The 15,483-nt window shown below is 54.5% G+C and overlaps 1 protein-coding gene across 2 annotated transcripts; it reads right to left on the bottom strand.

Moving 5' to 3' along the window:
- Positions 1 to 941: 941 nt before the first annotated feature.
- Positions 942 to 15,271, bottom strand: PDLIM4 (PDZ and LIM domain 4). 2 transcript variants are annotated; one of them, XM_081301205.1, is made up of 7 exons: positions 15,072 to 15,270; positions 10,360 to 10,511; positions 6,634 to 6,715; positions 2,096 to 2,277; positions 1,720 to 1,883; positions 1,282 to 1,399; positions 942 to 1,167 (listed from the first exon to the last, which is right to left on the bottom strand). In XM_081301205.1, exons 1-7 carry the CDS (start codon positions 15,162 to 15,164, stop codon positions 963 to 965), a joined length of 996 nt encoding a protein of 331 aa, XP_081157331.1. In that variant the 5' UTR covers positions 15,165 to 15,270; the 3' UTR covers positions 942 to 962. The 2 variants fall into 2 exon arrangements, with proteins under 2 accessions (XP_081157331.1, XP_081157332.1); XM_081301206.1 differs by lacking the exon at positions 1,282 to 1,399 and having other exon boundaries at positions 945 to 1,167; positions 15,072 to 15,271.
- Positions 15,272 to 15,483: the final 212 nt, after the last annotated feature.

Below are 15,483 nucleotides of genomic sequence, written 5' to 3'. Positions count from 1 at the left end.
GTTATAGCTCAGTGGCAGAGTGCTTGCCTCGCATGCATGAGGCACTGGGTTCGATCCTCAGCACCACATAAAAATAAATAAATATAAAGATACTGTGTCCATCTACAGCTGAAAACCAAAACAAAAACCCCTCAATTACCATTTATATTTTTTAAAAGCCTGAGTTTGTACTGGTGTGTGCAACTGTCGGGCAAAAGGCCCAAGTTGGACCCACTCTATGGTAACCGGGGTGCCTGAGGAGGGGTGGAATTTCCCTTCCATTTTGGAGATAGGACAAAGCATGCTGGAGGGGAACACAGTCCTAGGTGAGTGTTCTGTTTTTTTGAACTTGGCTTCTCTCTCTTGGGGGGGGGGGGGATAATCAAGTGCGCCCCCTGGTGGTAGAGAGAGAAAGGGGTCTCAAAGAAGAATAAAGTGGGTTGGAGAACTAGAAATGAAACCCAAAGGGGAGAACTCTCAGAAGTGGAGACTGCCCATGGCAATGAGGTGTTCCCCCAAGTCCTGTGCTCGGCTGGGCCATCTCTCCTGAGGCTGCTAGGGAATGCCTCTGCTTGCTCCTGCTGATGACGACCACACATCATATATCTCCATATATCACAGTGTAGAGCTCTTGCCTTCTGATTCTTGTAGTTCTCAGCTGCATCATCCTTAACCCCACCCAGCTCAGACCCCTTGGTGCATTGCAGGTGTCCCAGCATATTAATAAAGCCGTCCCTTGTGATTCAGGCCAGGCATCCACCTGGGCTGTGGACCACTAAGGGCAGCATGGTGCTTTCTCCCTCACCATGGCACCCAGTGCCTCGGACATGCCTGGCACTGGGATAGTGCAGGAGGCTGGCAGGACAGGGCACTGACTGGTTCAAGGCTGAGCAAAGGGACTTTATTAGAGAGGCCAGGGAAACATATTTACATGGGCCACATGGGGGCATTAAATGAAGCAGGGCAGGGAAGGTGGTCCTGGCTTAGACGAGTTCCACCTTGGCATTGGGATACACGGCCACCACATCGTAGCCCTCGGGTGGCTTGACCCGTGCCTTGGCGTGGTTCTCGCAGTAGAGTCGCTCATCCAGGAAGAAGTAACCACGCTGCTTGAGGTTCAGGCCACAGTCACAGCACATGAAACACTCTGGGTGGTAGAGCTTATCCCGTGCCTTGACGATGGTGCCCCTGATGGGAGAAATGGAGAGGACAACACTGGATGACTGACAGTTCTCCAGCAAGCTCCTGTCCAGGGCCCTGGAAAGGTGGGGTGGCAGTGGGGCCAGTAGAGCAGGTACTCACACAATCCCGTGGCCGCAGCGTGTGCACTCGGGCAGCCCTTGTAGGCCACTCAGGGGAGTGCCCAACTTGCTGGCTGTGGGTTTGAGGTTCCGGGGCCCACCAGGCCCAGGCCGCTCCCCTGAAACCCAGATTGCAGGTGGCATGAGCCCAGTGGGAAAGGTCAGAACTACATTTTTTGCAGGGTGTTGCTTTGGAGGCCATTTGAACCAAGACTGGGGAGTGGACGTGGGGTGGGGGGGCAGTGACAGGGTTGGAGCGGGAATCAGAAGGCAAGGGTGCAGTTAAGGTGTGGGAATGAGCTGTGGAGATCCAGGAGGGGCAGACTGCTGGGAAGGGTGCATAGCTGGGAAATTCAGGGTAAGTCCAGGGCGTGGAGGCTGAGTTCAGGCCACCGCAGGGAGTGGGAAGGCAGGTAGGGTGAGGCGTCAGGAGTCTTACCACCCTCGCCAGCCTCTAGCATGCCCTGCAAGTAGCGGAAGGAGCCTGACTGCTTGGGTTCTGTAGCGGTTGGCTCGGCTGGCTCCCGTAGCATCCGGTAGACCTCTGAGCCCAGGTCGACTCTGCAGTCCCGGTTCCTGTGGAGGCCTCTGGCTGGGTCAGCACTAGGAAAGAGGAGGAGACAAATGAGGGCCAGGTTGCAATTTCAGCCTTGGCTCTGATGGCTTGGGGGACTAGGGAGGTTTTATGAGTCAGAATACAACCATCTGAGACCCAAGGATTAAGTGTCAGGTCAGGATAGGCCATGTGAGATTTGAGGGACCAGAGATTAGGATGAGGTCTGGGTGTGGCTTCAAAGGCCAAGTCTCCACATTACCTGGGGGGTGGAGACACATGCAGTGAGCTCATCTGGGCTGGCAGGGTGACCTCATTGCTGCTGCCATTGTGAGGGACTGGAAGGTGAGGTGGCTGTCCATACGAGGAACCCAGGCCTGGTCGGCTATCTTCTGGCCCAATCCCGGTGGCTGAGGGCCGCCTGCTGGTCACTGGACTGCCATCCTGTGAGAGTTAGGCCTAAGGTACTGGGAGACCCTGTGGTCTCTGGCCATTCCTCATTCACCACCCCTCACCACCATCCTTTATGTTAGGCCTTGGGGGATGTTAGCATCACTGGGCTATGGTGCCCAGCCAGGAAAGGGGTCTGTGGGAAAGAGTAGAGCCTGACCAGGTTCATCCACCACAAAAATGAGAAATGCCTGTTGAAAGTCAGACATAAATATCTGAGTGCCTGACTAAACCCAGGCTCATGGGCCCTATGGTGGTTCTGGCCACCAGTGCCTGTGAGGGACTATGTTGGGGCAGGCCTATTCCAAGAAACTTTTAAGACCAATGTGGCTGCAGCAGTGTGTGGCTTCCTGGAAGAGATGTGCTGGTGCAGTGTTCCCACCTGCCAGAACTGTGCTGGGTACCAGACGCACCCATGGCTTGAAACATAAAAAGTAACTCCTTTCCTATATCCAGGAGTGGCCCTCGATTGCTGTATGTCTAAGACCCTTTAAAGGGCAGTCTGAGGCTCTCCAGAGTGCTGTCATGAGGTCAGCCTGCCCCATTTCCCACTTTCCAGGCCACAAAAAATATCTTTCTTTAGGCACAGCAGATGAAGGACAGAGGCTGGGCAGAGCTCAAGGCTCCCTACCTCACTCCCCAGTGTCCACTGCAGAAACAGTTGGGGGACAAGTGCTCTGAGCATGTCCCCTGAGCCGTGAAGAAAGGGCGGTATGTCTGTGGCATAGGTCTGAAGAGTCCAGGGCTGTGCTGTCCTTGGCTTGCAGTCATGTAACTATACCCACAGCAGTGTGAACGGGGGCATGTACACTCGTGCTCTTACAAGTACATTAAAGACATACTTGTGCATAAGGATGGTGCATACCCACCAGCCAGTCTACCTACATACACCTAATCACACAATGATATCATATATTTGGAGCCAGCTCTGGTCACCTTGGGGAAGGCCATGGTGGCTCCTGTGGCTGAAACTGGGCTGGCAGCCAAAGCAGCCTGATTTTAGGGTGAGGTTCAAGTCCAGACCATGGGGTAGGTCTCAGCCTCAGCCTGGAAGATAACAGGTAAACCTCTCTGATCTGCTGTGTGGACATGGAGTCTGGGGAGGGTGGGATGGGAAGGAGCCTGCTCGGACTCAGTCACCCTATGGAATCAGGCACAGTGGAATCTGCAGGTCTCTGCCCTGACTGCCCCTGATTTTGCAAGGGGGTGCTTGGGAAGTGGGTGGATGTGTGCAGGTCTTCCCATTTACCTCTGCAACAGAAAAAAGGGAGTCTTGCTGCCCAGGTGGGCCCCTGTCAATGTAGCAGAAGCAGCAGCAACAGTGAGACCCCATCAGAAAAGCCCTGGAGAAACCTGAGCACTCTCACACATGTGTCTGGGGTAGGCAGGCAAGCAGGACAGGCTTCTAATGGGGACCAGATGGGCTGTGGTGGGTGGGGGCAGGGCCAGGCCTCTGGGAGGAGGCTTCAATGGGAAGGGGGAGTGGGAGTCGGAGGAACCAGAAGCTGGGAGGATGGAGGCCCTCATACTCCACCCAGCAGGGTCTGGGAGTCTGTTGCAGGGTCATCAGAGCTACTGCCCCTCCCACGGCCACCCATGCAGCAGCCTCTCTAGAACTGAACTCAGTGGTATACTCGGCTTTTATTTGAGTCTCAGCTCTATCACTAATGTGGTCAATCACTTCACCTCTCTGAACCTCAGTTTCTTCATTATGAACCGAGGTCTCTATGTTATAGGGAAATTATCTACAAAGCACTTGGCACGGTTCCTGGCTGAATGGCTCTCACAGGAACTCCTGAGCCTCCATTCCCAGATCTGCCCTCTCCATGTGGTGGTGCACCTCGTACCATATGCACCCCAGCTCTGAGCACCAGCTGACCGACCACTGATTCACTTGTTGAAGCCTCAGTGGATTTCTTTGGCAGAATGGGAATAACTACCTGCTTGCTCACCAGCTCCCACATGACCAGCATCAGAGTCTGGGATATACAACTTGGATGGAGGTGAATGCTGAGTGCAGAAGTGTGTAGCACCTCCTGCAGCCACGGTCCTGCTCTCTGATGGGCTGGAGAGGACAGGCTGGATGTGCGAGCACCGTCTGCTCTGCCTACCTTGCGTCTACCCATTTCTAGGTTCTCAGTTTAAATTCTGTCCCCTCTTGGGGGTTCATTACCCACTTCAATCTAATGTATGAAATATCATATGTCAAGAGCTTTGTAATGTTGTGAACAACCAATAAAAAAAAAATTTAAAAAATAAATAAATAAATAAATTCTGTCCCCTCCATGAATCCTTTCCTTATCACTACCTTTCTTCAACCCTGGGTTGGCCAAGTGTCTCCTGTGTTCCCACATAGGGTCTGAGAAGAGGAGGGTCTTCTATGGCCCTACAGGAATGTGGGCCTGAAGCTCAATGGCCCTGTCCCATTTCACTGGGGAAAGCATGCCAGGGGTACCTTGGGCGGGTCCTGGTGGCTAACAGTGGCTGTAGCTTCTTATTCCACTGATGGCTCCAGCTAGCCCCATCCCCCACAGGCAAAGGGTGGGAGCAGCTTGGGGACAATGAGCCCTGTGTCTGTGATGGTGAGGACACATCCCTGCGAAGGCGGGGTAGGAGTGTTTTTGTCACCACCCATGGAGTCCATGACCTTTTAAGTACAAAAGGGGGGCAGCAGCTGATGGGCTGCCCTGTTGCTTATGGAAAATCCCTCCCCCTCTAGCCTGAGCTCGGCCAGCCTGGTCTCTGAAAGAGTCAGCGAGGAAGGACTGAACACATCTGAGCTCCACATTCCATAGTTCAGGCCTCCTTCTCTGTCCATCTTGGCACTGCTACATCAGAAGAAAATTGGGCCTTGCACATACTCTAGGGGTCTCAACTATGCTGCTCCCTTCTGCCTGGCCCATGTCAAGCCTGGCTGATTCTATGCCAAATCTGCCTTCTATGCCAAATCTACTCTGCTTACCACTACCCCTAGGGCTTCAAGTCCATGGGGCCAGGGGGTAAGACTCCTGAGACACAGATGTGGCTTTGAATTCCTGCAAGAACAGTTGAGGCCCTGGACTGAGGAGCCCAAGAGCCTCCCTGTAGCCTTGCTCTATCACCTCATCCCTTGCCTCTGCCCTCCCACCTGCCCCCTCTTAGACCTTTCTGTTCTCTGAACCTGTGCTGCACAATCTCACTCCTGGGCCTTTGTATGTGCTTCCTGAGCACACTTCCTCTCTCCATACCCTTTTGCCCATTTTATTTTTCCCAGGCCTCCAGGTCTGGGCTTGGATACCTCTCCTCCAGGAAGCCCTCTTTGACCCCTGGCTGAGTCACGTGTCCACTCTGGGCTCCTTTAGCACCTAGCTTTCCCTATCCCGGGACTTATAAGTGTCTCTCTGCCAGAATGGGCACTCTGTGGTTGGGATAAACATCTGGCCTGAGGGATACTGGCTGAGGTAAGGGATGAGGCAAATGTAGAGCAACGTGGGGATTGTTGGTGAGGGAGGGGCGGGAGTGGATTCCTTCCTCTGGTTGGGTGAAGCCTCCTTTTTGTGCATTGATCTCTCTCTCTTTTTTTTCCATATGGAGAAAGAGGACAAAAGCAGGCCTAGGAGTCTGTGGCCCCACATGCTGGGTCTCATGGTTCTGGCTACATCTCAGATCAGCCAAGTCTCCCCCTTTCCCTCCAGAGATGCCCGGTTGGCTCTAGATACCTCCATCTTGCTCAGTTGGCTCCCTTCATGCCCATGGAAAGACAAGGTCCTAGAGCAGCCTGGACCCTCACTGTCCCTGAGGAAGTGCCAGGAGCTGTGATTCCTGTCCTACACAAAAAGGTGACTGGGCAGACAGACGTGCAGCATGTGTGCTAGTTATAATCACAGGATGGCCAAGAGGGAACTTCAGCTTGGACAGGGTACCCAAGGGTAGGATGAGCTAAAGGAGTGTCCTATGGCCTGTGATCAGTCCACAGCTTGAGGCTAGACCACCCCACCACAGACCCCGCAGCCCTCTGCCAAGCCTGTTGACTTCTACCTAATATGGAACCACTGGGTACCAGAGTGAATTCCAGCTGGGTGGATGGAAAGAAACCCTGAGCCAAGGCCTAGCCCAGCCCCTGCCCATCATAGGAAACTCTGCCCATGCTCCAGATTGCCTGGAATAAACACAGAGCCCCCAGGAGGTGCTCACGATCGGAGGAATATGGGATGGGGTATGGGCATGGCCCAGAGGAACTTTCTTTCGTTTTTGTCCTGGGCGTCTGAGGGCCATGATGAGGACAGCCAGTGCAGGGGAACCTGTAGACCACTTCTAGCTCCTCTGCCCTGGGCTCTCTCTGAGCCAGGCCAGGTCAGGCAGCGTACATACCTGGGCCTCAGGGTCGATGTGGATCCTGTGTGCCTGAGCCTTGCTGTCATCAGGGGAACTGGGCCAACTTCTGCTCTCAGGCCTGTAGCAGGAATCAGGATGGTCAATATCTGCCTAACAAGCCTAGGAACAGGACCAAGAGTGGCTGTGCTCTGGGCCGTCACCATCCAGAACTAGGCCTGTGGCCTGCAGGGAGAAAAATGCTACCCCAGCACCTTCCCCTGCACCACAGAGGTATTTGTTCTGGCAAGGAACCAAAAACCTAGATCTGCCACTTTCCTGGAGCAAGGTTGTGTGCTCTCTTCCCTACCAGCTGCCTGGCCTCTCGGGTCTGGTCCTGGAGAGACTGAAGCAGAGGCTCTGCAGCTTCCCCCCATCTTCTAACCTCTTTGTGGCCTACAGAAACTCCACTCAAGAGGCTCAGCTGTGGCAGGGAAGCCAGGCCTCACACGTGGACTAGCTAGGAGCCCATCCACTCATCCCTTGGCTCTCTATCCATAAGCCTCTGGCAGGGGCTGGGGTCAGCTCTTGGGAAAGCAAAGGAGAGGCTCAGAGGGGTGCGCCTTCCCTCCTGCTGCTGCCGCCGGCAGAGTCATCACTGATGTCTGCCCAGCCCAGATGGGAAACAGGCCATTAGGAAATTCCTGCTTTGCCATAGAAACCAAAAGCCAAACACCACTCAGGAGGGAGAAAAACATCGTAAACCTGCCATAAGCAGGGCAGGCAGGCCTTGAGGCTGCGGGCCGGGGGCCCAGCCCTGCCGCTCAGTAGCTCTGTGAGGAGCAGGCCAGGAGGATGCAAAGGCCTGGGCAGGCAGGAGGGTGTGAAGTGAGGCTCCAGAGACTAAAGGGAAATAATGTCCCCCAACCAAGAGGACTCCAACTGGCCGAGGAGCTCAATTCTGCCTCTCCCTTTGTCAGCTGAGGGATTTACTAGTCTGTCTGTAGTTGCAGGCCACATGGACTCTGTACTTTCTCACCTCTGCCTCTTCCCTGGCTCTTTGCAGGCTACCTCTCTAACCCACACACAGCCTTCTGGAGGCCCTTGGCATCAAGACTGTGCCATCCCAGGGCAACAATCCCTTCCCCACAACCTCTGTCTCTAGTCCCCTTAGCTAGGCTCCCAAGTGACTGCACCAACTCACAGCTCTAACTGTGATTTCTACCTGCTCAGAACTCTGCGTGGACATCTTGTGTAGCTATGGTTATTTGGCTTTATATTTCCCTCAAGTGCTGCCCAGAAGGGCAGTACAAGCCTTACGGTCTAAAGGTCAGAGGGCACAATTGCCCAGAGCCATGAGGGTGGCCCAAGGCATGAGATAAGAATGAAGGGCTCAATCTAATCATGATTAGTCCCCATCCCAGGCCTCCATTTCACATAGGGTAGGTGGCTCCCTGTGCCCATCTGTAAATCAAAAACAAGACTGACTGACAGGACAGAAGTTGATGCTAGAAAGATTCTGGAACTATAGAACCTAGCCAAGAAGTGTGGGTTAGCTCAGATTGTTGGATGCCTGGCTTTGGCACCAGACAAAATAAGCCTAGCAGAGAAGCCGGGCCTTTCCTAAGAGTTTTACTCTGTGGGAAGTGAGGGGTGTGGGATTACAGCCCTGTATACATGGAAGACAGTAGGGAAGCTGGTCTGGGTAGAAACCCAGGAGTGGGAATTCAGAGTTGCTCATTCCAGCCGGCTCATCAGGCTGATCCTCTGCAAAGCCCATGTTGCAGGTGGAAGGGGTCTTTGGGAACCAAACATAAGACCTAGGCATAGGTCCTGGCATAGGAGAAGTAAACAGATAGTAAACAGATAGTAAACAGAGTCAGAGGGCCTTGCAGGTGGGAAGGTATCCAGGAGAAGGAATGTTGGGCCAGAGGGTCAACAGGGCCCCATGTCTTGATCCCCCAGATTCTGTATGTATGAAGGATGGAGACAGGAGCTGGAGGGCTAGACTTGGGTTTTCACTCTGACTGAGCAGGCCTTGTACCTCATCACCCAGATCACAAGAAATCCCCATTTTAGAGGTGAGGAAGTTCAGGGCTCAGAGAATAAAGTTCTGCTACAGGACAACATGGTTCTCAAGTGCAGAGTGGCACTGGAACTCATCTCTGTGACCAGGAGAATATTCTCCCTGTCCCATGGCCAAATGGCATTCTGAGACTGCAATGCTCACAGCTCAACAGGTCAGTGGACCCCTGGGCTCCTTTCATGACTAGTTTGGAACAAATGAGCATGAAAGGAAGGAAGGAAGGGGGACCTCCACCCGGCCACTCTCCCCTGACATCATTCTCTCTGGGAATCTCCTGACTCGGGCTGCTTATGAGCCTCCCCAACTCCACTACCACCAGGGCTGCCCTTGTTCACTACAGAAGCAGAGCCGGAGGTGAGTCAGGGCCCAGGAACCCAGCCAAGTGGGGAGGCCTCAGAGGCTGCTTGTGGGCAAAGCAGTGCTGACATTTCCCCCAACCAGCCGCCCCTCAGTCTGGCAGAGGGTGATGAACGTGATCCTATTTTATGGGAAAGGAAACCCAGGCTCGTGAAGGTTATCTGGGTACCTAAGGTCCCAGAGTCTGACTTAGGATCAGGTCTGCTGAACTTCCAGGCTGGGATGTCCTTGCCATGTGCCAGGTAGAATGTACAAGGTCTCAGACTTGCAGCTGAGTTCACTCAGGGCCAAGGGCACAGTCAGGGGGTCCTAACCCCAACATGGCTCTGGTTACAGGCCAGGTACAAATAGAGGTTACCTCATAAACCTTCTCACCATGTTTAAAGGCTCTGAGCCAATGGATCACCTCCCGCCCGGCCAGCTGTAAGGCATGGTTAGCCGTGTTGTGGTTTGGGGAAGTTTCTCCCACACACTTCCATAGGGGGTCGTGGAAAGTCCCTGTTAGCAGTGAACGTGGCAGAGCTGAGCAATTATGTCTGTCTTCTCTGGATCCAGGCAGGGGTGGGGAGATTGCATTTAGCAAGGATTAGGATGACTGCCTGGTGGAGCTGACTAAAGACCCAGGACCTGAGCAAGGCAAAGGGACTGGACCTTTCATCCTGCCATAGGTGGAGCTTGATGACCTCCTAGGTTCCCCTTCATGACGGGCTTCACAGCATTACACATAATTCATGGCAGTAAGCTTGTTCCAAATTTAACCTGAGCAGAGGCGTGGGCCATGGTGCATATAGTATAGGGAGGGCAGCTTGGCTGACAGTCAAGTCGAAGAATCTTCAGGAATGAGGTCAAATTTGCTTTTCCACTACCTTTCTGGGTGACTTTAAGCAACTTCTAACTTTTCTGACTCAGTTGTCTTATCTGTAAAATGGGGCTTACATTAAAGTTATCTTTGTAAGGTAGATTTGCAGGTAAATAAGTTATTGCACACAAAACTGCTTTTAAGTAGTTATCAAACTGGTCACTCAGGGTAGGAGAAATGACAGGTGTAAATGTTCCAGAGATGACTCAAGCTCTTATATCTGCTGCCTACATCTGCCATAAGTGCCACAACATACTTCTAGCCTTGAGTTGAAAGGAGCTTCTTCGGTCCTAAAGCTCCCCACAGCTTAAACAGTGCCCTCCAGGCTCCTGTGAAAGTACTGCCTTCTAGGATTAGAGGCTGGGTGCCTTGGAGTAGAGGCAGAGAAGCCACATTGAGGCCCAGCTCCAGCCTGACACTGGCCACCCATAACTGTCCCTACTCACTCCTCCCAACCTTCTGGCCCACCCTACCCTTTGTGTACCTGCTCACAGAGAGTGTGAGGTGATCGTGACAGCCTTTGATGCGGTTCTGTGCCTCCAGGTGTGTCATAAGCTCTGTGCTTTCACCATTGATGGCCTGGATCAGGTCTCCTGGGCACAGATCCGCCAGTGCAGCCTTGCTACCAGCATGGACCTGTGGGCAGACAAGCCAGATGGTTGGCACAGTCATGTGTGGCCTTTTACTCTGGACCTCAGAACCTGGCCAGTGTGGCCTCACTGCCATGACCCAGGTGTGGGAAAACTAAGAGGTTGTGTGGCCTTCTTGCAGCCTCCGGTTTTAAAAACCTTGACTCCAGCACCTGAAGGCCAGGTTGGGAGTGAAGGTTTATAAGAAGGATTTCATCTGACCTGGGAAAAGTGGGATGTCACTTTTCCAACTTGCATATGTACCCAAAGATAAGCAAAAGACACACAGGGACACATATGCTCACAGATACATACAGAGCATGGACATGTCACAAATGCTCCACACAGACAGGGTCCCACTCAGCCAGACTGTATAGCAACTCTTTGACCTGACTTGCTTGATCTTCCCTGTCCCCCTACTATGCATTCACTTCCTCTCCACCATCCTCCCAGCCCATCTGAATGCATGCAGGGCACTCACAGGCACCAGCCAGGGCCCATCTCCAGGCTTCCACAAATGCTGTTCCCTCTGCTGCAACACTCTTTTCTTTGACTCCCAAACCCTACATACTAGCTTCCTCCTCCTCCTTTAGGTCTCAGAATAGAGGGCACTTTTCTGGGAGTAACCTGCGTGTCCCCATTACCACTTCCCCCCTCACATTGTTCATGTTAGTATGGGGAAGTGAAGTTCAGACCAGGGCCCTTCAGTTCCACTGGCCAGCCTGCATTCTGCAGTCACAATCCCACATCCAGTTTCCCGTGTAGGACGTCTCAGTGTCACTACTGACCCCACACAGGGTCAAGCAGTGTTCACATTTGGAGACTCCTACAATGATGGTCATCTGATGAAAACCACATGGGGAGCAGGTAGGGACAGACTCACAGAGAGACCTGAGTGAGCAACCGAGAGGAATTCAGGGAACAGGAAGTCTTCACACTGTCTTGTCCCAACACAGCCCTTGGAAACAGACTGGCGGCCCCTCATTTTCAAGCCTTTCCAGCCAGTGCCTCGCTGGGCACAAGAGCTCCATGACCTTGTCGTATTAGTCAGGGTGGGAGCTTCTGGAAGCCCAGCCAGGCTCAGCTCAGCTAGTTCTCAGTAGCAAGTGGACAAAACTGAGTGCTGGCAGCTCCTTGGCTCGCAGCCTAGTGTGGGCACTGCCCAAGCTGACCTGCCCTGAAATAGGCTGCTTCAAAGAACATTCCTCTTCTGAAGCAGAACCCTCAGCCCACCATTAATGTTCACTTGAAGAGTCCGGGCACCTGCACAATCCTGTCCTCCCATGGCAGGTGCCCAGGACACCATCCTGTTCTCTTCTCAGGGTCCTGCTCTTTGCCAGGGCCTGGGCTCAGCAATTTACCCATAACTAAACGACCTCTCATTCACTGGTGCAGCAGAGGCTGTTCTCATTCCTATTTACAGATGAAGAAAGAGGAATTTGGAGCAGGGACACCTTGCTCCAACCCCCTCTGGAGAGGAGTCTTCTTCCTCAGGGGGTGGTTAGCTACAAGATGACTCAGCCAGCACAAGGGGTGCATTCAGGCCCCTGTAGGCAGAGGAAGTTCTTGAAAGCAGGGGTGGCTGGGATGCAGCCAGCTCTGTTGAGCCAGGGGAGTTCTGGTCAGAGAGGGCATGAGGCTAGGAAATCGTGACTCTCCCAGCCGTCTTTACACACATTGTCTCATTAGTTTTCAAGGCAAGCCCATTTCCCAGATGAGGAAACTGAGGTCCAGAGAAGTATAGAGAAACACTTAATTGATAAATGGCCAAGTCAGCATTATAACCCAGGTCAACTGATTCCAAATCCAAAACTATATTCTGAACCACTGTGTTTTACTACAAAAAGGGAGGGAGGGGTAAGAGTGTCCAAGGAGAGAAATGGTGTTCCAGGTAGGAGGAACAGCATGTATAATGGCTCCACAAGGAGAGAAAGAAAGAGGCTTGTGTGGCTGGAGCATCATTAGTGAGGAGAGAGTGAAAGAGATGAAGTCAGAGAAGAGGCAGGGACCAGAATTTGCAGGGCTTTGTAGGCCCAGATGAGAAGCTGACAATTTTAAGTGGTTGGGAACTATGGAGGGTTCTAAGCAGGGAAGGACAGAATTGAATCCAGCTTGATCCCTCTAGCTGCTACACACAGGATAACAGAAAGAAGGGAAAACAGGAATAGTGAGGTCAGATGGGAGGTTCAGACATGAATTAGCCCCCTCACCTATGACGGCTACATTCTGTCCCTGCCCCACCCAGCTCAGATACTGTGTTAGGCTGGGAGCTATAGAGGGCCATATGGTCCCATATAGCCACAGCAAGCTCCAAACAGGCCTAGATTCCTGTCCCTACTAGGCTTCTCTGGGTACATTACCTGACTCTCTCCATGCCACAGTGTCCCCATCTACAGTGTGAGTCCAGAGGTAGTCCTTACTTCTAAGGGCTGTTGTGAGGACAATGTGAGACAATCAGGGCATGTGAAACTTCCACTGCAGGCTGGGCATATGGTGGGGCTCATTCTAGGGACTGGTTGCTGGGGAGGTGCTGGTACAAACACCCATTGGGTGGGGCCTGGCACACTGCAGATGCTCTGGAAAGGCCAGCAATCATTATGGTTTGTCTGTGGGGAAGAAGCCCTAGATAATGTTCTTGGGGATCCCCAAGGCTTCCTGGGCCAAGACTGCAAGCCTCCAGACCTGCCAGGGAGTCAGCTTCCTCCCTATAACCCTACATGAAGTTGTTCATTCCTACTTTTTGTTCTGGGTGAGGGAGGTCTAGAAGCTCAGGAAGGGCTGGATCTTGAGCCCCCTTGGTGAGGACCTGCCCACACATCATCAGTCCCTGTAGAATTGCCCGTGAGTTACCTACTAGGCAAGCTGTGGCCTGTGCCTCCCCAGTCCTGTAAATCTTCCCAGATCCCACCCAAACCCAGGCTCAGTCATCCTGGCTCCTTGGGCCTCAGCTGCTGCTGTGTGACTTGGGGGACATGGAGGGCGGGGGCTCTTACTGGCAAACCCCTCTTCCAGACTGCCTGCCTGCCTGCCAGGGGCCTGCATCCTGATCAGCGCCAAACAAGGCCGCTGCTGCTGCTGCTGCTGTGACGTGTGGAGGCCTTTCCTCGGCGGGCAGGCAGCCGCGTGGGCAACAGATGTCTCAGCTCCCTGCCGCCTGCGGCCGTCAGCAGCCGCCACTGAGCTTGTCAGCAGCCTCACGCCCAGGGTGCCTGGCCTGCTGGCCGGCCTAGCACCCCACCAGCCCTCCCCTGTGGACACACAGCATGATCTACACAGGCAGACATAGACACAACAGCAAGAAGGCACGTGCGCGCGCGCATACACTCTCACACCACACACACACACACACACACACACACACACACACACGGGATCTCTCAGGGAAATGGGAGATGAAAGGCTCCTGGAAGTGTTGAAGGCCCACCTCACTCAGCCTCAGGGACCTGGCAGTGAGGACAGACATGGGAAGCCTCCTAGGACAGCTGGTCCTGCCTGTCACCCTGGCCCCCAGAAACAGGATTCCACGATTCCATGCTCCACCAGTGTCCATCCCCTTCCAAGAACTGGAAGTCTGTGAAACTGGGCCCAGCCCTCAGGGCAAGAGAAGGCAAAAGGGTGGGTGAAGGTGGATCTTGGTTCCCCTCTCACAAGTCCCCAAAGACCAGCAGCCTCTGTGAGGGCAAGGAATGCCCTCAGATGATCCCAGGTCCATCCTGTTCCCTCCAGAGTAGGAGCCACCAATGACTCAGTCCTCTCTTCCGCCCCCACCCCTAACCAGGGAACCTGGGCTAGGACCCTTTGTCTCCTGGGCACCCCCTGCAACAGAACTCAAGTCTATTCCTCTGTCCTCAGACCAGCCATCTCCCCACAGTTGTGCCTCCATCTTTTCCTCCTCTGTCCCAAGTCCAGGTCAAGACATGGCTCTGGGAACCTTGAGGAGGGGGGCTGAGGCTGGCTTGACCACTGGCTTTGTGTTGTCTTTTAAGGAGTAGTTCTCACATCCTCATAGTCAAATCTGCCTTTTTCCTGGAAGCCAAAAAATTCCTCCTGGTCACTTCCCTCTAGGGTGACTGAGGTCACAAAAGAGACACTGCCTAAAGATCAGAGTGGGGAAGTGGATGAACTTTTCTTAGAGAAGACCTCAGACCTCCGTGGGGTCACCCAGTTCTTCTGGCAGAGGCCCTTGACAGGGGAAGGGGGGGACCCACAGTCGATTCACTCAAAGCTCCAGGCAGGTTTAGGTCGAACTGGGGAGTTTCTGGGCCTCTGTGGATCCAGGTTCCTGGCTCTTGTCTGCGGGAAGGCCCCGATCCTCAGTGACTACTCCTCAAGGACAGCAGCGTGGAGGAGGCTGGTGTGTGAACTTTGGGGGAATCTCCCCTCCACCCGGTGAGCAGGCCCAGCGGGAAGGGGGGTGGGGCGGCGCTGCCCTGCCTGGAAGCTGCCTCTACCTCGTGCGGGTCACCCGGGTCAACCCTCAGCTTTCAAGTCTCGGACACGTCGGGGATCGGGGTCCCGGATGGTCCGATCCGGGGCCGCCCCGCCGCCCCGCGGCCGTGGGACTCACCCGCGAGATGGTGAGGGGCGCGCTGAAGTCCCGGCCGCCCACCAGGCGGAAGCCCCAGGGAGAAGGGCCGCGCAGGGTCACCGAGTGGGGCATCGCGGACCGGAGCCGCAGCCGGAGCCGGAGCCGGACACCGAGGAGCCGCCGCCTGGCCGCCGCCGCCGCCTGCCTGGCCGCCGCGCCCCGCCCCCGGCCTGCCCGCCCGCCCGTACCCCCCTCCGCCCGGCCCCCGCCCCCGCTCCCCGCGCGCCCGGATTGGCCCAGCGGCCGCCGACCCTCCCACTTCGGGGGGCTCGGAGGACGCGCCCCTCAGTCTCAGCAGCCTCAGCCCCGCGCCCCCACCCGCTTCTCAGAGACCCCCGGAGTGGGACGGCCCCGACGTCCCGGATCCCGTCTGGGCCTGGGATCTGCGCAC

The sequence above is a fragment of the Spermophilus citellus genome (genome assembly GCF_964194105.1).
Source record: "Spermophilus citellus genome assembly, chromosome: 1".
Taxonomy (NCBI): domain Eukaryota; kingdom Metazoa; phylum Chordata; class Mammalia; order Rodentia; family Sciuridae; genus Spermophilus; species Spermophilus citellus.
Note: the sequence above shows the minus strand (reverse complement) of the source record. Positions and strands in the feature narration are given on the sequence as shown.